The sequence below is a fragment of the Narcine bancroftii genome, chromosome 2, assembly GCF_036971445.1.
Source record: "Narcine bancroftii isolate sNarBan1 chromosome 2, sNarBan1.hap1, whole genome shotgun sequence".
Classification (NCBI taxonomy): Eukaryota; Metazoa; Chordata; class Chondrichthyes; order Torpediniformes; family Narcinidae; genus Narcine; species Narcine bancroftii.
Genome location: NC_091470.1, coordinates 286,074,932 through 286,097,345, shown reverse-complemented (window position 1 = coordinate 286,097,345; position 22,414 = coordinate 286,074,932). Strand labels below are relative to the sequence as shown.

Sequence of the window (22,414 nt, the reverse complement as noted above, 5' to 3'; positions counted from 1 at the left end):
TTACTCGTTTCATTCAATCCCCCTTGAGCACAAACATTTCTTTTGTTTATCCCCCCTCCACCATCCTTTCACTCCTCAGCATCTTGACCTTTAATTTGTTTTCAGTCTCATAAATTTCTAATTTTTTTCTTGTGCCTAATTAATTCCTCCAAGTACATTGAATTTCAAACTGAAACATTTCTGCTTCAATATACATGTCAAGAACAGCAGTAGGTGTATTTCTCTCCTACTATGCTAAGCACCATTTTTGAAAGACAGCACACATCAAAGTATCAACTGCAATCTATAACAAATAGTTCATGCTTTGGAGACACATCACCATTTAGACACAACACCACTCTTGAGGACATCTTAGCTTTTAGAATAAAGTTTTGATCTGTATGTCTAAAAAAAATTAATAACTGAAGATATTTACAGAATCAAGTATTAGCAAGATACAGATAACAGCAGCAAATATATGTTCTCCATTTTTTTTATTTTTGGACAGAATTTATTCCACTTACTACACCAGAAAACAGTTCTAAGAATGACGAAAAGCATGCAGATCAGAAAATTGTATGCTCAATAGGGACAGTCTAAAAGAGATTCATCAACTTCCAAATCACACATCAATCAATAGCAACAGCTATCCAAGGAGCTTTCACTGACTACTGGTCTTTCATTCATCTGCCACAGCAGATATACCAAAATATAACTGTTAGGCAATCCACATGTTCCCTAAAGTCCGGCAACATTTCTCTCCACAGCTGGGCCAAAATTAAAAATAAATCAAAATAACTAAACCAACACCTACACACAAGAGTCATGACAATTCAATAGAGTGAGCTGCTGGGAAAGTGTTTAATTGACTGCATTATTGCATTTCACTGATCATACACTAGTTGAACCTAAATTATTGATCATGTCATTTACTGCATCAAAACCCTCGACAGCAAAGCGTTTCAATGTTCTGTGATTTCAATAATGAAAGAAAGACGAGGAAGACAGGCACAGGCTCTGAGTCTTTCTTTCTTATAACCCTCTGTTCCTACAAATGATATTTACTAGGGTCAATAACTTGCATCAATTTGGTTTTGCTCTCCAGTAATTATGTGCAATCCCAGTAACAAAGGGAAGAAGTACGCTATTCAGATTCTCTGTCAATTAATAAATGGATGATTGATCCATTACCTATCAAATGCATCTTCTCCAACCTTATCTACTGTATTGCGTAATCCTGATGAGGATCTTCGACAGCTGATCGACCAAGTACATGCAAGACAACCAATTGGCAGAGCACCTATGCTCTGTCTGCAATGGCTACCCAATATTCCCAGTTACATGCCATTTCAACTCCATTTCCACACCCTGTCTATTCTCTGCCTTCTCTACTGCTATGGTGAGGACCAATGCAAACTAGAGGAACACCATCTCATATTCTACCTGGGTTGTCTACAACCCCCAATAGTTAGAACATTTAATTTTCCGCTTTCAAATAAACCAAATCTCGTGTGTTCCCCTTTCTTTCCTGATCCATCACCAGCCAACCAATTTTTGTCCCCTTTCTCATACCTCTCCTTCAGACACTAATCACCCATTTTAATTTCCCTCTCCCCACCTGATTCTATGCACATTTCACTCAAATGATCTCCTCCTACAGGTTCCATCCACCCTTAATTTCTCCCCACCTTCCTATTCAGATTCAGTATCCTTTGTTTTCCCACTTATCCCCCTGTAGCAACGGTCTTCACCCTCCGTTTCCCCCCAACCTGGCTCCCATCCTTCATCCTTTTTCCAACATTCTGGCCATCTCACTCCTCCCGCTTCCCCCTGCAGACGGTCCCGCTTCCCCCTGCAGACGGTCCACCTTCCCTCTCCTCTCTCAGTCCCAACATAGGGTCACAATCTGAAACATGGATATTTATTTTCCCCACACTGATGCTACTTGATCCACTGAGTTTATCTGACCCACTGTATCATTTTTGATCTATTACATCAGCACAATTTTCTTGCACAGATTTCTTTTGTCACGGTCGACTACTTGCCTGAGTTGGGAGTGGTGATGGTTACCACCGATGACATAACTGAAGCGACGCACAGAAGTAATAGCACGCATGCACTGGTATGTTAAGCAGTTTGCAAACATGGGATGGATCTTGGACGCAGGAGGGGGAGAATGAGTGTCAGGATCACCCGTGTGGCAGTGAGCCAATGAAAAGGTCAGAAGTGTTTGGCTGGTTGATGTTTGGGGAGTTGAAGAGAATAAGAAAATTGAATTCATTTTGTGCTGAAAGAAACGAGTGAGTGTATTCTTTAAATGTGTGTAAACTGGGTAAATCAGTGCTGCTACAAGTGGTGACCCTATGAGTTCACAGCACCTTCCAGTTTAAAATGGACCGTGATGAGGATGAGCCTCTTACAGGGAGCAGTCGGGGAGATCAAACTGGAGGTTCCCCCACTTTTTATTAATAATGTACCAACATAGTTCACAATCCTCACGGCATGTTTCTTTGCCCTCGATGAATCAAGTCAAAAGATGAAAAACGGTTTACAGCAGATTGGCTGTGAAGTGGAGGATGTTTCAGTTGATCCAGACAATAAGCCCCCATGCAACATCCTTAAGGCTGCTCTTCTGCGGTGTACACAGCCTCTAGAGAGACTTGTATTGCTCAGTTACTAGCCGATGACAGCCTTGGCGACAGGCAACCATCACAGATCCCTCCATCTTACTAAAGAAATGGATCATTAAAATAGATTCTCACTCAATTTTCAGAAAGACAATAATTCATACATCAAATCACTTCACCACAGATGCTTCAAATGCATAAAAAAGTTAGTTTTTTTTTCCCTGAGTTGAAATTTTGAAAGCTATTGAAACACCTAAAATTTAACACATTTTGTTGAAAACTCCAAGGCAATTTACACTCCAAATATGTAACACTTCCCACATTCATGATACCAATAGGTGGCACTGTGCTGCCATTGTTTTCCTGACATTTCCTACTTCAATTTGCAAGTCGAATGCATGGAAAATGTGCACCTTTTCAGTAACACAAAAGAGGATAAGAATAGTGGCATGGAGATGATGTCACTCAAGACCCATCCAATGGGGAAACCAGACCTGCATACAGTATTACAGAAGCAACCTCAGCAGAACACAACTAGAAGGGGTCAACATCACTGAATTCAAAAGTCATTTGACCACACAGTATGGGTCCCAATATTCTCAAGGTCCATTGGGGAAGGATATAATCGGAGGGTCCATATCCCAGTGACAAAAAATAACTCCACTGCAAGTTTTAAAATCAGTATATTGGAAAATGAAATAATTGCAAAAGGTGCTAGATTCACAAACTACTTTGAAAAACTTCTTGATGTTACCTAATGTTTTGAAATTTGATTTATAATGTTCTCTGAAGCACTTTGATATTCAGAACAAATTGGAAACAACATCTCCTCCACACTGTTTTTCAACACAGGCGTACCCCAAGGATGTATGCTTACCCCACTCATTATACTCTACTCATTATGCACCCACGAATGTGTGGCCAGGCACAATTCCAATGCTATCTACAAGTTTGCCAATGACACCACAGTTGTCGACAAAATCACAAACGGCAATAAGGAAGCATACAGGAGGGAGATAGATCAGCTCATTGAATGGTGTTAAGACAACAACTTTGCGCTCAACGTCAGAAAAACCAACGAGATGATTGTGGACTTCAGGAGGAAGTTAGAGGAACGCGACCCAGTCCTCATCAAGGGCTCAGTAGTGGAGAGGGTCAAAGAACTTCAAATTCCTGAATATCATCATCTCTGAGGATCTGTCCTAGAGCCTCCATGTTGATGCAATCACAAAGAAGGCTCGCCAACAGCTATACTTTGTGAGGTGTCACCAAACCGTGGAGACCATTCTGGCTGGCGGCATCACTGCCCGGTATAGTGGTGCCAACTCTCTGGACAAGAATAACTCCAGAGGGTTGTTAACTCAGCCTACGGTATCACAGGCACAAGACTTCACTCTATCAAGGACAACTACATGGGGCAGTGTTTTAAAAAAGCAGCCTCTATCCTGAAAGACCCCCACCACCCAGGCCATGTCCCCTTCACACTGCTACCATCAGGAAAAAGGTACAGGAGACAAAAGACAAGCACTCAACAGCTTCTTCCCTGCTGCTGTCAGGTTCCTGAATGACACTGCCTTACTTATAGTGCACTACTTTTTTTTTGTAGTCATATTGCAAGATTTGCACTGGTGATACTGCCGCAAACCAATGAATTTCATGACAATAAATTCTGATATTTGTGGTATCATTGCGATTTTTCTCATGTGCTCTTTACTGTTTTATCTTGTCCTGCACTCAAAACATAAATTAGGACAATTGCACAGGGTTAAACTTTGTAGTGTATTTCAATCAGTAATATATAAACTTAAAATCTGCTCAAACTCTCCATTTTGCAATGCAAACTAAAATATGGTTTCTAGCAAAGGGAGCAAAAATGAAAACAATTTTGTTTTGTGTCACTCCACTGAGAAATATGAATCTTCACTCCAAAATCAATACGTCCATAATCTTTGTTGGTTATGAAGAACGACTAAGTTCTTAGATCAGCCTATGAACCACGTCTCTCCTGACTTGTTCAAATATTCATCATAAAACAAACCAAAAATGAAATAAAATAATCTTTAATCTCCTGTGAGTCTCTCATCTTCAACAGGAACACATTTTGTATAGACCTATTTTAAGGGGGAAGGATAAAGAAAATGCAAGCCCAAACCCATCATTTGTTCAAATAATCCATTCATAAATATCATGTGCAAATAATCGCTTTCATATTTTAGATGATTAGATTTACCATTTTTCATATTATTTTCCTAATATTTTGTGTAGAACTGATCTGCCTTGAATTATAAAACTTTCACATGCATAACATCTTTTTGAATCATTTTCAAAAATTATTTTTACATACAAGATATTTCAAGCAGTTTTGTGTTTTCTAGGAGCCACCGTGGGTTTACACCTTATATTAATTCTCCTGAATCATTCTAAAAATAGCATAAAGAAAGTCAACTTATACTCCATAAAATAAATTACAATGCTTTTATTATCTTAACATTTGTGACAAGTTGGAACAGAATTTGATTAATGATATGAATACTGAAGAATTTTACACAGCACAGTGTTCCAGTAATCCTACAAAAAAAAAATCCTTGGATTGGAACATTTCTTTCAAACCACCTGGAACTTAATAACAAATGCAACCTCATCAAGGCTTCAGTACCTCACAGCAGTCAGATATGGTCAATGGAATGGTCTCAAAACTTGGGCACCTTCACAGCTCTCTAGAATATTAATAAATGTATTACAATACTACAAAGTAAATTTCAAAATCACAATGCTAAGAGAAGGAAGTTGAAGGGTAATTTAATTAAAGGTTATATCACATGAGGGTTGGGATTATTATTGGAAGGATGTGGAAGCTATGAAGAGGGTGCAGAGGAGATTTACCAGGTTGTACCTCTTTAATCTGATGACATTGGGACTTGGCCATTGCCAGACCACAAAAAATGCTGGAAAACAAAATTGACCCCTAAGAGAACCCCCTATGTAAACATATCAAAGGTAGAACAAAGTTTAAAATAGGAAATAATACTGTGGGTGACACGATTAACATAGCATTTTCAACCTTTACAGCGTCAGCGATCGGGACTGGGGTTCGAGTCCTGTGCTCTCTGTAAGGAGTTTGTACTAATGGCGGCAGATTCAAACGTGCCAGACCACGGGAATTGCTGGACCACAGAGCACTGGATAAGAGAGGTTCAATCTGTACCTGGATTGGAAAATAAGTCTCATGAGGCAAGGTTAGCAAAGCTGGAACTTTTCTCTTTGGAGCATAGAAGGATGAGAAGAGACTTGAGAGGTCTACAAAATTATGAGAGCCAGCATCTGTTTCCCAGGGCAGAAACAGCAAACACCAGTGGACATGTGTACAGTGAAGGGGAAGTTTTTTTAACCCCCCCCCCCCACCCACCCACCCACCCACACACACACAGAGTTGAGGGTGCATGGAATGCTTTGCCAGGGATGGTGGGGGAGGCTGAAACATTAAGGGCATTTAAGAGACTCTTAGACAGGCACATGGAAAAAAGAAAGAGGGTTACAAAGTAGGGTGGGTTTACTACTTTCTTTAAGGAATATATGGGTTGGCACAACATCAAGGGCTAAAGGGCCTATACTGTGCAGTAGTCTTCTATCAGAAATTATTTGAGATGCTGATTTCCTTGTACACAATAAAACCCAAAAAATATTTCACTTGAATACCCAAATTCCTATTGCCTAATCTTGGATAATGTGCAAATTCTTAATTTAATTCATATGATACTGACTCATACAAATAAAACAAATGCAGCATTATTTATCAAAGTATTAAAATACATTTCATAGTTTTCACTAATCACATGGCATTGCATCAAGTGATCAATTAATCTTAAACTTCAAATTCAAGGAAGCTTTCAGATATAATACAAAGGTCTCACCTAGTGAGTTATTAATATCAGTGGAATCCACAAGCCCAGCTGCAGAACCTATACAGCTGGAAGCTGAGGCTGTTACTGACCCATTCATGGAAGGCTGCAGAACCAGTGGAACAGTACCAGCAACTTCTGGTGACTGCATTGTAGTACCCAGCGTAGATCCAGAGAGGTTTACTGCAGTCTGAACTTTAACTTGCGCCATTCTCTATCACTGAAAAAAATAAATGCTTGTGAGGCAAAAAGGACTATAAACTGGTAAAGTACAAAAATGAATTGTAATTATCCACTTTAAGTAACTTGGGATACCTCATTTAAGATCACTCCTTTTCTGGATTCCCCACAGAAACTAGTTTTTCTACCTATCATACTCCATTTGTATTTTCCAGTGTTCTTTAAGTAATGCCTGTACATTATGCCTGTAGTTTTGCCCATGAACAGTTTAGTTCAGATTGTGCTGTTCAATTTTTATTCTTTCATAGCGCCTTATTTAAATTCTTAAAAAAATGACTTTCTCTCTCTCGTCAGTCTTATTATCAGATTACGTTATATTATTACCACAATTTATTTGATGACCTGGCCTGATCCAGATATTAAACAATTTCAGTTCATTATCATAATTAAATCTAATATGGCTCAGTTCTCTTCTGTTCAATTTTTGATCATGCTTGCTGCTGACCCTTGTGTTCTCCACATTTCTTTTTGCCTTTCACACATCCACAAGTGTCAATTTGTGATCAAAAACAGCAAAAAGTTCAACCAAATGCTGGAAGAACACAGGAGGCCAGGCAGCACCTAGTAGAAGCAGGAAGTCAACATTTCGGGTCAGGGCCCTTCTTCAAGACCGGTGAAGGGAAGGAAAAAGGGGGTGGGGGAGGGGGAGACTAGTGATTAGCTAGAGGGAAATGGGCTGAAGTATAATAAAAAGGAATGCATGGACCCTAGGAGGAATGGAGGGGGAGGGGAGGTTAGGAGGTATATGGAGAATAGGGAAATTGTGAGGGGGAGAAGGAGGAAAGAGGGAGGATGGGTGAGATGGGGGAAAACAGAAAGGGGGTGAGGGGTCAACGAAAGTTGCGAAATTAATGTTCATGCCATCAGGTTAGAGGCTATCAAGATGGAATATAGAGTGTTGTTCCTCCAACCTGAGTGTGGCCTCATCTCGACAGAAGAGGAGGCCATTGATGGACATATCAGTCTGGGAATGGGATGTAGAATTGAAATGTGTGTCCCCTGGGAGATCCTGCTTCCTCAGGCAGACAGAGCGTAGGTGCTATCAAAGTTAAACTATTAAAGAAGTTAAACCACACCACATGGAAGCTGGCCTTTCAGTCCACACATCACAGCAACCAATAAGGGCCTGCCAGTACCAATGCCACCTTCCTTCCTCCACTTAGCCCATAGCTTTCTAGGTGCAGGCAATAAGAGTGCTCATAATAACATTTAAATGTTATTTGTTAAATGTTAAATGTTATTTAAATGTTATTTGCGTACAAATTATGTAACATTTGTGTACATGAATACTTGTCCTGAATATATATAGTTTGTCTGTATTTGCATTACAATTGGTGTGTGTCTGCTTGTTTTGTTCCGAAGATTGGAGAATATTGTTGTGTCAGGTTGTACTTGTACAATCAGATGACAATAATAAACTAGATTTGAACTTGAACCTGCTGGGATAACAAACCAAATCTATCTCTCCTCATACCTGAAAAAGTCGATTTCAGGCAACATTCTGCACCCTCTCCAGTATCATCATATCTTTCCATGAGGACACCAGAAGAGAATGCAGTACTCCAGCTAGATCTAACTAATGTTTTATACAGCTGAACCATCATCTTGCAGGCGATGCTCCAACTAATGAAGGCAAGTATCCCATATGCCCTAATCACATTATTGATCTTCAGGGATCTTACGTCATACACCAAGATCCTTCTGTTCCTCTATACTCCTTGGGGGAAGCTATCATTCATGGTTTATATTTTAGCCTTATTATTATTCCTAAAATGCCCCTTTTCACATTTATCTACACAAAATCTATCTGCCATTTTGGTGACACATCACCTTGTAACCCAAGACAACCTTTAATCTAAGCAAGTTTGTACTTAATACTGAAGGTCCCGTGGGCTTTGGCATCACATTTTTCTTCTGTTTTGCATTAAGTTAAAACTGAGGAACTTTTTATACATTCAGATCTTGGCACCACAGCTATAAACTGAGGTGATCTAGCAGCAATAACAAAGATAAATAGGCTCATTACCTTCCATTTTTAGCCCAAACGGCAAGCATTGTTAGCAATTATTTACATGTTAAATTTCTTCCAGGATATGAATAAAATGAACATAACATGTTTTAAATTTACTCAAGAAGCAATATAGTTCTGCCAGTATTAACTTCCATGGCTGGGGTCTTCTACTCAAACTAATAAACTCATATACAACCCTTTGAGTCAAAAACTTATAAAAAGACCCTCAGATTCCATAGCAACTTCAGACACAGACAAAGAGGTCATCTGTTCACTCACGTTTCCATGATCCACACTGTTGTGTGTAGGTACACAAGCCAGGAAGCGAGCCTGTAGTTCCCTGGCTCCAGCACCCAGCAGTGACATGTTCCTAGCCATTGATCTAAACTGTAAACAGCTGAAGGCAAAGCAACAATTCTAATCAGCCTCTAATACTAACACATTAAATTCTTATTGTCCGTTCTTCTAACTGACCCCCAATCAATGCAAACCACAATCCCCTGTCATGTAGTCAACCACATGGCACATTACTGAAGGCCTTTTAAACAAAAGGCAAACATTTAATATTCCCTGTCAATGACATTTTGCCAGTTACATGACAGAATACTGAATAAATTTACCAAACTCTAATTCACTTTTATCGGAGAACTTTGATCCTGCCCAATTATGTCAATTTTCAATGCCCAGATTACCACTTCATTCCTACTAATAAATTCTAATTCCCAAAACCGCTGTTGTCAGAGTAACCAGCAAATAAAGAAAGAAAATGCTGGAGATATTTATCAGCTCAGACAGTATATTTGAAAAGAGAAAATGAGTTAATTTTTCAGGTTGAAAACCTGATGAAAGACACTAACCTGAAATGTCAACTACTAAGTGTTGCCCTTGCACAGATGCTGCCTGATCTGAGTATTTCCAGTATTCTGCTTTTATTTTAGATTTCCAGCATTGTATTTTTATTTGCTTTATTTTAACCTTGTAAATCTTTACTACGCCTTCTCAAGTGCTTCTCCATCCCCTATTAAACGGGTAATGTAGTTGTACAGGTCTGGTCATGGTTTTTAGAAGTTAAGCTCATCTTCCCGACATTTCATTTTTATGAGACTTTGAGTAAACCCTTGTGATCAGTTTGCTTCCATCATGACCTTCCATTCTAAATCCCTTTGTTCTTCCATTCCACTGAGACACTCAACTTCCAAGTAATACAACCTCCCTAATTTTCCTACTACAATTCACTACCTCTACTAATCATTTGCTCATTCTACCAAATTTTGAATGTCTTCCGATAATCAGGTTGTCGCCCTCCTCAGAAATGACACAAGCATCCAATTTAGTATCAACTCCACATTCAGAAATACTGTTTTTCCACCTTAGCTTTTTCCACTTCAATAGCTAGAAGATCTGTTTTGCTATCACATGCCAAGCCGACACTGATAATCGACTGTCTCTATCACCACACCAAATAAAGCTGTAATGGGCTGAGGTTGAATAGTAACCGAGAAAATATGAGAAAATGCGTTAAAAATTTTCTTCCAATAGTAATCTAATGCTGAACAGGGCCGAAACATATGAAATAAGAAATACCATTATGATATGTCACATAAAGGGTTGATAGCAGGAAAAATCGTAGCCAATTTATCTTTGGATAAATGTGCTCAATGTAGTATCTTGAATTAAAGAAGTGAATGATGTGCTCAAATAGAAGAGGAATGGATGCATTTTAAACACAGTCCATATATCCTTGGGAATAGTTTGTAAGTCACTCTCCCAAGCACTCTTAATTTTATACATAGAAATGTAACCTATTTTAGAATCCATAAATGAATCGTATTAAACCCACTTGACAAGGATTTAACCAAAAAAATAAATCAATATAATTATTATCATGGGACAATGGAAAAGTAGTAACGTGGTTTCTCAGAAAATCTCTGTCTTGTAAATATCTGAAAGAATGGACATGAGGGAGATTAAATTTGTGACAAATGCTCAAAAGTCATAAAATAGCCATCTTCAAATAAGTCAAAAAATGAAATGATACTTTTTTCTCTCCATTTATAAAAAACATGATCAAGGCAAGATGGAGAAAAAATAATAATAATCGGAGTGTCCCAGTTATACACAATAGATGACCCAAACCTCATCATGCTTGAACCTCAAGAAGGCGAGATGTGATGTTTTGAAAACTGAAGTTTGATAAAATGTAGTTTTATGAAACATTTTTATGTTTACTGAATACTACAGTTGTTTACTATTTTGTATACAAATTCTCTTCATGAACTTACCTATTTACATACAAGGGAATTCACTAACATATCATTACTGTTACCCTTTTGGTGATTCAAGACATCCCATCAGCTTTTTTTTTAAGTTTAGGGGTTATAGATTTAGGATAAATTAGTCAGGCTTCTTTCTTTTGGTTTTTCTTCTGCAAGAACAAGAGATATAATATTGAATTCTGTCTGTTTATCATTAGATGCGATGCTCATTTTTATTGTAGGATACATTGTAATTACTTTGGACCGGTACAGCATATCTTTTGTGCTCTTACACATGTGCGTGCGTGCGTGCGTGCGCGCGTTTTTTTTATATAGATATATATATATCTATATAAAAAATTAAATTACAAATAGAATAACAAAAAAAATACTGTTTTTGATTCCAGGGTTTATTTTTTTTTAATTCTGAAGGGCCATTGGCCAGTGCTGATCATTGCACAACCTCACTACTCACCTTGTCCTCTCTGAGGAGATGGCCTTTTTACAGGGCCCATTTTGTTTGAAATCATCCGGAAATCTGTTCTGTTATTAATCCCCTGCCTTTACATCCTCTCACCTTCTTCATTGCTCTATGAATGAGGTATTTTATTGAAGGCCTTTTGAAAACCTAGTATAATTACATTTCCTGAGTTACCATGGTCAACGTTCATGAAATCTATTGAAATCTATTCCTTGAAATCTATTATGACCTTTGATCATTATATTCTAGTGTCTGTTTTAATGCAATCCTTAAATATTTAGCCAGCCTTAGGTACATAGTCTTTACATTGTAGTTTTGTTCGACAGGGAATGTAAACTAAGAATCATTTCTTCTTGGAGTACAGAATGAAGGAGCTAAATTAGGCAATTCAGCCCATCAAGTCTGCTCCACCATTCAAATCATGGCTGATATCTTTTCCTCTTAACTCTATTCTCCTGCCTTCTCCCCATAAGTTGATGCCCTTATTCGTAAAGAACCTATCAACCTCTTTAAATATACCCAATCACTTAACCTCTGCAGCCATCTGTGGCAACAAATTCCATTGATTCACCACACTTCAGCTGAAGAAATTTCTCCTTCTCTTTATTTTAAAAGGATACCCTTTAATTCTGAGATTATGCCCCGACCCTCCCATGATAGTGAACATCTCCAAGTCCACCCAAACATTATGCTTGCATTATGTGATAGCACATGTTCATTTATGAATTAAATAGTGAAATAAATCCAAATGAGGTGATTATAACAGCTGGATCTGGGCCGAAGATGGATTTCAGTCTCAGAGCATTCTAACTAGCATTTTAGATCAATAATGAACTGTAATATAATGAAGTACAGATTAAATACAAATTATATTCTGTTTGATACCATTTATAACAGTAGCCTTCGCTGATTTTTCAGTACAGAAAATCTTATGACTACCAGTCAAAAGACAGGCATGGTTGGTGAGAGAGAGAGAGAGAGAGAGAGAGAGAGAGAGAGAGAGAGAGAGAGATGAAGGTGCACTCACAAGACTCCAGCTGAGATTTGAAAATTTGAGTCTTTTTTAAATACTTTATTTTTTTCCAAAAATATACATAGTAACATTTTAAAAAATTAAACTTCTTAACCACAACAAATAGTACCTCCCCACCCCCACCCATTCACTGTCAGTGCTTACATATATTTTAAATATATACAGTACAGATGGGGACACTATGTTTTTGTATGTATAATAGTTACTTTTATAACTTTTTTTTCTTTTTATTATTGTATTTGGGCCCCTATTTGGTCCAGGTATGGCTGCCAGTCCTTTACAAAAGTGTTGTATTTGTTCTTTAAGTTATATGTGATTTTTTTGTTAATTTCTGCAGTCCATCGTGCTATAAGTTGAGAGGAGTCAGACTTCCATGTGATCACAATACATTTTTTCACAACCAACAGTGCTGTTTCTATGAGGTTTGATATTTAATCAATTTCTTGCTTGTTTTCATAAAAATTACCTAATAGATATAGCTCCGGGTCACCCGTGAAGGCCACTCCTGTTATCCTGGTTAATTTTTCTGCGATTTCTTGCCAAAATGGCCTCACCTTCTCACACAACCATGGGGCAAGTAGAAAAGTTCCTGTCTCAATCCCACATCTGAAACACATTTCTGAAATGTCAACTTTTGATCTGTGTAACTTTTGTGGGGTAAGATATAATTGGTGTAAAAAAAATTATACTGAACCAGTCCATATCTTGCATTTATAATTGATGTCATGCTGTTCTTACACCAATCTGACCATCTTCTTTCTGAAATCACCACCCCCAAGTCTGACTCCCATCTTTCCCTGGACTTCTGCAACCCTGGTTTTGCACTTTCGCTATGGAGTGCATCGTACATTTTTGTTATAAATTTGGGTGTATTCCCCATCCAAACCATTCGTTCAGTTTCACTAATTTCAGGTTGGGCCCATCTTTCTCTTAAGAATGATCTAAGCTGGAGAAAACAGAAGAAGGTCCCATTGGCCACTCTATATTTGTGTTTTAATTGTTCAAAGGATGTAAGAGTTCCTTCCATGTAACAATCCTTAATATATCTTATGCCTTTGTCATACGAATTTAATGTTCTATTGCCTATGTCCATAGGCAATAACACATTTTTACACAATGATGCTTTTATTGATATCCCTATTTTTTTCCTATACGTTCATTAATTTATTGCCACATTCTAGTTATACTGATTGGTTGCAGCATTGCCTGGTTTGGCAATACAAGTGCCCAGGAATGCAGATAGTGGCAAACATAGCCAAGTCCACCACAGATACTGACTTCCCATCCATTGCAGATATTGATGTGAAGCATTGCCTCAAGGATGCAGCCAATTTCATAAAGGACCCCGATCACTCTGATCACAACCTCTTCTCACTGCTCGCTTCAGACAGAGGGTACAGACCAGCACCTCTAGATTCAAGAAGAGTTTCCTCAAATCAGACTCTCGTGCCTCCTCTTGATACACTAATCATAAACTTTCTACACTAAATCTTTTTTTTTTGCACCAGAATTATTGTGAATATTATTTGCCTTAGAACCACAAAACATTACAGCACAGAAACAGGCCCTTTGGCCCTTCTAGTCTATGCCAGACTATTTTTCTGCCTAGTCCCACTGACCTGCACTCAATCCATAGCCCTCCATACCCTTCCTATCCATGTATCTGTTCAAATTATTCTTAAATGTTAAAATTGAACCCACATTTACTACTTTAGCTGGCAGCTCGTTCCACACTCCCACCACACTGTTTGAAAAAGTTTCCCCTAATATTTCTCCTAAATTTTTCCCCTTCCACTCTTAACCCATGTCCTCTTGTTTGTATCTCAGTACCCTCAGTTGAAAAAGCCTACTTTCATTTACTCTGTTTATACCCCTCAATTTTAAATACCTCTATCAAATCTCCCTCATTCTTCCACACTCCAGGGAATAAAGTCTTAACCAGTTTAATCTTTCCCTGTAACTCATTTCCTGAAGTTCAAGCACCATCCTAGTAAATTTTCTTTGCACTCTTTCAATCTTATTGATATATTAAGTGACTAAAACTGAACACAATACTTCAAATTTGGACTCACCAATGTCTTATACAACTTTAACATAACATCCCAACTCCTAAACTCAATACTTTGATTTATGAAGACCAATATGCCAAAGATTTTCTTCATAACCCTTATTCCACTTTCAGGGTATCAAGTATCTGTATTCCCAGATCCCTCTGTTCTACCCCACTCCTCAGTGCCCTATTAATGTCCTTTCTTGATTTGTCCTTCAAAAATGCAACACCTCACACTTGTCGAGATTAAATTCCATCTGCCATTTTTCACCCCACTTTTCCAGCTGCCCCAGATCCCTCTGCAAGCTTTGAAAACTTTCCTCGCTGTCCACAGCATCTCCAATTTTTGTGTCATCTGCAAACTTGTTGATCCATTTTACCATATTATGTATCTTATGTACTTATCGTCTCTTTTAATTTAATTCATTTTATTTACTCATTATTTTTCTTTAATGGTACCTGTATGGCTGCAGCAAGTAAGAATTTTGGGCATATAAACATTGTAAAATTGTGTATCAATAAGCTCATTAGAGTTTCTGGATTGTTAATGTTGAAATGGAATGATTCCAGGTATAAAAATATTTGATCCTTTGAAGGATCAAGCCTTCTCTGTAAGGAAGGCTTGGTGCACAAACTTTGACTGAGAAATGTTGATTGTCCAGAATGCCCGAAAAATGAAGGAAGGTGGTTCACCTTTCAGCAGTTCCTAGAGAGAATGCTCAGTACAGTGCGGGCAGGAAAAGATGTGTGGATTTCCTCAAATGGAAAAACTTGCTGCAAAAACCAAGGAATCCTTAAGTGAAGATATAGATATCAGGACTTGAACAAAGATTGGGTGCAGGAAACAGTTCAAAGACTTGGCTCAGTTGTGAAGGTTTAAGACAAGTTCTCCAATATCATCTCGTGATTCACCTCCAATTCCTACCTGTCTATCCTATAGCATTCACAACGCCAATCATTCGTCATCTTTCCATTCCCATGCTGCTGTGTTACAACTCCATTGATCCAATTCAATCCTCACCTCTTGCTGAGTCTGTCGATTTTCCTCGAGACTCAAGGTGCTGCAATTTCTTCCAACATTTCAGACATGCTAATAGGTTAAGTAGATGCTGTAAAGTGTTGGTGCCCAGTTATTGGACAAGTGAGAAACAAAGAAATACTTGGGAAAATGAGAGTCGAAAGACAGAATAAATTTGGGCAAATGTTGTACATATATGAAAGTCTAATTTCCTCTTCCATTATTATATATAATCAGAATCCTCATTTTAATTCATCTGACTTTTATGCAGTTCCAGCCATTCTCAGGACAAGCAAAAAATATTAGAAATACTGAGCAAGTTAGGCAACATCTGTGGAGAGAGATAAAAAAACAAAGCTAACATTTCAGATCAAAGAAAGTGAGGAAACAAGAGTATTTTAAAAGAGAGAGAGAGAGAGAGAAGGAGAGATGAATGGGAAAGCCTGTGACAGGTATGGATAAGATTATCCAGGTGATGGAACTGGTATCACATAGGGGATGATGAATATATTTTAACCACAACTGATCTATCTGAAGTAGTAAATATAAGTAGAAAAATCTAGGTTGCAAAGGGTGAGAAATAATGCAGCAGTTATTGGAAATTTCAAATGTAGATGTAAGCATGATATATTCAGAGGATCCAATGATATCTGTGCATTAAAACCAAGTGAATGTTACAGGTGAATGATCTTGCATCAGATTTGGCTACTTCTAATACAGACAAGTGAGTTGTTGTCTGAAACTGTTGAATTCAATAATAAATCTGTGGGACTGCAACATGCCTGGCTGAAAGAAGAAAGCTCCTCGAGCTAATGATAGAACAGTGTTGGAGGCCAAGGAGCAAACCAAGGTCAGAATATGAATGGGATGGAGAGCTAAAACTCAGTCATCCTTCCACCTTTTGCTCTTCAGAGGTTTTGCCCAATCTCTTGAGTATTTTGCACATTTTCTTCTTTCAAATTTCTAGTAACTGCTGTGTTCCATATCTTTCCCTTTTTCAGATTTTCTAAAAATATTTTAGAAAATGATTGTTCTTTTTGATTGAGGATACACCTTGGTAGGTTCCATAGCCACTTATCTCAAGGGAATTACATCTCAGAAATCTTGCATCTTCTGGATCCTCACCCTTACCACCTCCTGGAACATGCACACAGCTCCAATCCTGCCAAATAGTTCCATCGTTTTCTGTTTTTATGTTTAAGCAACGTATGAAAGGGAAACTTGATCTCACTGGGAATATCAGTAAATGCAATCATTCCATTTTGAATTGCATACAGAAATGACAGCAATTAATAACCTACATTTGATGTTTCTGTCAAATTCCAATTGCCTTTCACCAAGGTTGGAACTGTTCATCTTTACCAAAAGAATGTTACACTATTATATAAATTAGCCAATTATATTTTACATACATTGTATGGCACCTTAATGGCTAAGTCTCCAGACTAGCATATAGATCTTCAGACAAGTTTAAATCCCACTGCAGAACTTAAATGGAAGTATTTAAATCAATTATCTGGAATTAAAAACAAGCAATAGCAATGCTGACCATGAGATTACTCGGCTGTCGTGCAGGGAGGAAAATCCATAATCCTTAATTGGACAATCATGATCGATCAAGAATCAGTGGTTGATGCTTAACTACCCTCAGAAATGGCCAAGGAGCAAATTAACAGGAGAATAAATCCAAGCCTGCCAACCATCACCACAATCGATGAACAAGTGAATAATTTTCCAGCATCATTGAGAATTAGATGAGATAGTTGGGGACATTATTTATACTTGAGCATATGTTGGAAATCTCTAATATTTTTCCGATTCGATGAGAAAACAATCTCAAAGAGAACCTCATATTCTGTTTCTTTGAAATAGCATTCGCCTGGTACATTTTGGTATCTGTTAGGCAGATTCTTTTGTGAATGTCATATTTTAATCCCTCCAGAAAAAAATAGTTCAGACTTGTATTGATTTATAGCATTCTGAATATTTTAAAAGTTTCTATCACGCTAAACAGTTAGTGATACAAAAAAGTGCAACTGAAGCATGCAATTGTTTTAGATCACAAGAATGTGAATAGAAAGCTTTACAATCCAATCACTTCCTCTAACTAAACACTGGATTTACTTGAGTCATAGAGCACTTACACAGGCACACAAGTTCACCATGTCCATGCCAATCATCAACTATCCATCCACAGTCAGCCTATTTACAGTACTTGGTATGTGGCCTTCTATATCTTACAAATCAAGGTTTCATCTAGATACTATAAATATTTTGAAAGAAATTGCTTTCACCACCAATTCAGTTATCCTTCATATAAACTCAAGATACTCTCCTCGGCAGCCTTCTTTACTTTAGTAAGGCTGTAATTAGTTTTTCATCTGGCACAGATCAATTGTGTATCTCATCACTGAACATCTTCTGTACATTCGAGGCCTTTTTATAATCAAGGAAACCAGAAATGTACAAAATACTCAAGCTAAAAACATGCAAGTTTTAATGCAACTTCTGGGAATCCAAACTTCATGGGTTAGGTAATGCGATCAAACATTCTGTTCACTTTGGGTTTTTTTTTAAATTACCTCAAATATGCTGTACAGCACATCAACCAACATCGATAGATGTCTCATCTTACCCTTAGAAAGTTCTTTCCCATTATCGGAGATTACATGGCTCCAAGGCAGAAAATCTCCTCCAAGTTAAACATGACTTGTCCAAGTATAGCTTCAGAGAGAAAGAAATTTTTATCTGCCAAGATTTCATGGTTTAAAGAAGTTGCTGGCTAAGTTGCCAACACTTGTCTCTGAATCCAAACCACCCTCCAGAACATGGCACAGCATTAAAACTGAAAAAGAATTGCAAGATGTGGTCATCACTGATGACCAATTTTCATTGTTGTTCCTTAATTGCCTGAATTATGTGGATTACAATGACATTTCGTGGAGCAATAAGAAAAAAAACTATACTTCTTTGGTTCCATAATCACATGCAGAATGAATAAGCAGATCTTATCACTACTCTACAAAATAATTCAATATGTATATAGAAACCATGCCAAGGAAAATGCCAACTAGTCATTTACACATCATATTAGTAAACACATGTTTTGAAAATGCAGAAAATGCAATCAGGGCCATCTTAACCAGAGAAACATTTGTCTTGTGCATTGTTTTGCACACTCTCCAAATTACAAAGTTTTTAACCTTGACTTGGACATTTGAAGTTGCAATTTTAAAGAGAGGTTGCTCTAATTATCCATTATCACAATTCTAATGAACAAATGCAAAATAATATGCAAAAGGCAATATGTAAAAGTGAGTGTAAAAGCAAGTGGATCCTTTAGTGTTTAAAAACTAAAATACAGCATTAGACGTTTGAAGTCTAAAACTAAAAAATGGCAGAAGGATGCTCAGGGGAATATAGAGAAACTTAAGACCGGTATGATTACGTAGATAGGCTCTTATGTACTGCATTGCTTATGATGTTAGGGATATTGAAACCTGCAATAAAAAAAAAAAAACAGGCGCTGTTTTTAAGCAAGGTGGGAAGCAGAACAAATGGTTTGATCAAGACTACTGGCACTAATAAAACCACATACCAAATCTTATAAAGACTTATAAAGTGACCTTGTTGGAGATCATCTGTCCCCAAAACCAACAGTATTCGCTGAAAGATACCAGAAAGCAAAAGGCTGACGAAACAGTTAGCCAATATTTGGCCAAATTGCGCAAGTTGTCCAAGACATGCAGTTTTTGTAACTTCTTGGATGAGGATTTAAGACAGATTGATAATCATTTTGGCAGACCACCATGCCCAACAACATTGTGGAGTTCAAAAAGTTTGGACATGAAGTCCATCAATGAAATAGCATTGAATTTTTAAATGGTCAATCGTGACACTGATATTATCCAGGGAGAGCACATGGTGAAGAGAATGGATCGACAAGAATGCTTCCACTGTGGAGAAAATAACCACAGCCCTGATAACTGTTGTTACAAAAAGGCTAAGTGATATTTATGTGACAATGTGGACACATCAAGTCAAAGTGTCCAAGACAGAAAGAAGAGAGAGGGTCACTGAGGGAAGAAAAACCAAAATTTGAAGTATAGAAAACAATCTTCTAAAGTTAAAACCTCGTGGAAAATGATGAAAGTTCTTGCAATAAACCAGAGTACAAAAGTGACTCTGAGGATGATGGGGCCTTAGTATTAATGTATATCTGTAGTGTATTTGATCACAGGTCAGAAATTCTTGTTCATATTAAAATTAACAATGAATCGGTCCAGATGGAACTTGACACAGCAGTGGCCGTGTCATTAATGCTGAAAGAAAAACTACTGCCCAAACTTTGTGTTAAAGGCGGTTACAGAAGAGAAAGTTAAAGTGCTAGGGAAATGTGAAGTGGACAAGCATAAAGAACAGACAAAGAAATGGCTACCCCTCTACATGGTAGATACAGAAGGTCCTGCTTTATTTGGAAGGGATTGGTTGTCACACATCCAACTTGATTGGAAGGCAACTGGTGCGGTGAAGAATGTACAAACTGTTGATGCTTCAGAAGTACCAGAAAGTGTTTGGGAAAAACCTGGGAAAAAATTCAGGGAGTCCAGGTCAAATTGCAAGTGAAACAGGAAGCCAAATCCAAGTTCTTTAAGCCAAGATCAGTCCCTTTTTCTTTTAAAAAAAGAATTGAGAAGGAACTCAACAAATTAGAAAGTGAAGGAATAATCGAGAAACTTCAGTACAGTGACTGGGAAGCTCCTATTGTACTCGGTGGTGAAATACAAATTTAGTGGCGTTTATAAGGTCACAATTAACCAAGCCCTGCAAGTCCCAGGCATCCAATTCTGAGAGCAGAGGAATCATTTCAAGCTCTGAATGGTGGGGTAAAAGTTCACAAAATTAGGCTTGTCACAAGCACATCAACAAGTTGAATTGGATCCTAAATTGAGGAAGTCTGTTGCTATCAACTTTCACCTGGGATTGTTCACTTATATCAGGGTGCCACATGGAATAGCATCAGCTCCAGAAATGTTTCAAGCTGTTATGGACAAGCTATTTCAATGACTAAATGTTGGATGTTACCTAGATGGAAAAGGTCCTAGCCAGGTTAGAACAAACTGAAGTCTGACTAAGTGCGGACATGTGTGTATTTACAGTACCCTCAGTAACTTATTTGGAACTTACGATTGACCATGAAGGTGTCAGGATGGATACAGCTAGCACCAAAGCCAGTGTACCCTTCCCATCGAATCAAGCTGAGTTGCAATTGTTCTTGATTTGATTAACCACGATTGAAAGCACATCCCTAACATGTCAACTCTTTGCAGCCTGCTCAACCAATTGTTGAAAAAAGACCAGAAATGGTGTTGGAATGCTGAAACCACCAAATCTATTAATCGCTTGAAGAAACTGCTGACCTCATTCACTATGACCCAGACAACTTGCTGTTGATGCTTCACCTGTTGGTTTAGTGCAGCATTATCACAAGTCACCGAAAAAGGAGAAAAACCAGTTGTGCCATCTTGCCGCTCTCTCGGCCTGTGAATGAAACTATGCAAAACTAGAGAAGGAAGGATTGGCCATAACCTTTTTGGTCTCAAGCGATTCCACTAATACCTACATGGTAGGAAGTTCACCTTAGTGACGGACAATAAACCACTGAGCTTGATCTTAGGCCCAGGAAAGGCATTCCTGTGTTAGCAGCTGCAAGAATTCAATGATGGGCAATGGAGCTCATGGCGTATAATTATGTTCTAAAGCATCGTCCTACAAACAAGTACGGCCATGCTGGTGCATTATCACGCTTACCTCTGCCTGCAACAGAACAGACTGAAGGGGATATTAATTGGACTGCGGAAGCCGCAGCTATCAACCAAGAACAGCTTCACCACTTTCCCATCACAGCTAAGGCTATCAGCAAAGAGGTATGAAAAGAGACCGCACTATCCAAGATTGTGTACTTCACATTGAATGGGTTGCCTGAGGCCAACAGTATTACAGTACTCCCAAATTGAAAACTTTTTATACTCGGCAAGACGAAATATCAATTGAAGAGAGTTGCCTGTCATGGGGGACATGATCTATCATTCCCAAGAAACGGCAAGAGGCCTTGCTGAAGGAACTCCACACCAATCATCCAGGAATGGGCCAGATGAAGACGTTGGCTTGCATGCCTGTTTGGTAGTCATTGATTGACAGACATTGAACAGATGGTTCAGAGATGCCACATCTGCCAAAAAAATACAACCTAAAGCATCCAGAGCAGAAGCTAAACCATTGAAATGGCCATAATAACCATGGCACTGAATTCATATTGATTTCACTGTCCATTTAAGGGGAAAACTTTCTGATTATTATTGATGCACACTCCAAATGACTGACTGTATGGCAAATACATTCAATGACAATGGAAAAGACTATGAGATGTGTTCACAGGTTATGGATTACCCATAGAACTGGTTTCAGACAAATGGAACTCAATTTGTATCAGACGCTTTCAAGCCGTTCCTGTGAAACAATAATATGAAGCACATATTGTTCGATCCCTACCATCCATGCACCAGCACAGGTTGGTGCAGCGGTTAGCACAATACCTTTACAGCGTCAGCAATCAGGACCAGACTGGGGTTTGAATCCCATGCTATCTGTAAGGAGTTTGTACGCTCTCCCTGTGACTGCATGGGTTTTCTCTGGGGGCTCGGTTTCCTCCCACTGTTCAAAATGAAACAGGGGTGGGTAAATTGGACACAAAAATTGGGCGGCATGGACTCATGAGCCGAAATGGCTACATGTCTAAATAAATCCTAGTACTAATGGGG

The 22,414-nt window shown here is 38.2% G+C and overlaps 1 protein-coding gene across 11 annotated transcripts in view; it reads right to left on the bottom strand.

The window, feature by feature from the left end:
* Positions 1-22,414, bottom strand: part of stau2 (staufen double-stranded RNA binding protein 2) — a 327,674-nt gene that overhangs the window by 281,984 nt on the left and 23,276 nt on the right. For 9 of the 11 annotated variants that reach the window (XR_011352225.1, XM_069921216.1, XM_069921215.1 and 6 more), the window contains one exon: positions 6,518-6,725. The exons of the other annotated variants lie outside the window; for them this stretch is intronic. Coding sequence is in view for 8 of the 9 variants with exons in the window: in XM_069921216.1 (XP_069777317.1) it covers positions 6,518-6,716 (199 nt within the window). In the remaining variant the exon portion in view is untranslated. The remainder of the gene's footprint in view (positions 1-6,517; positions 6,726-22,414) is intronic. 11 annotated transcript variants of the gene reach the window in all.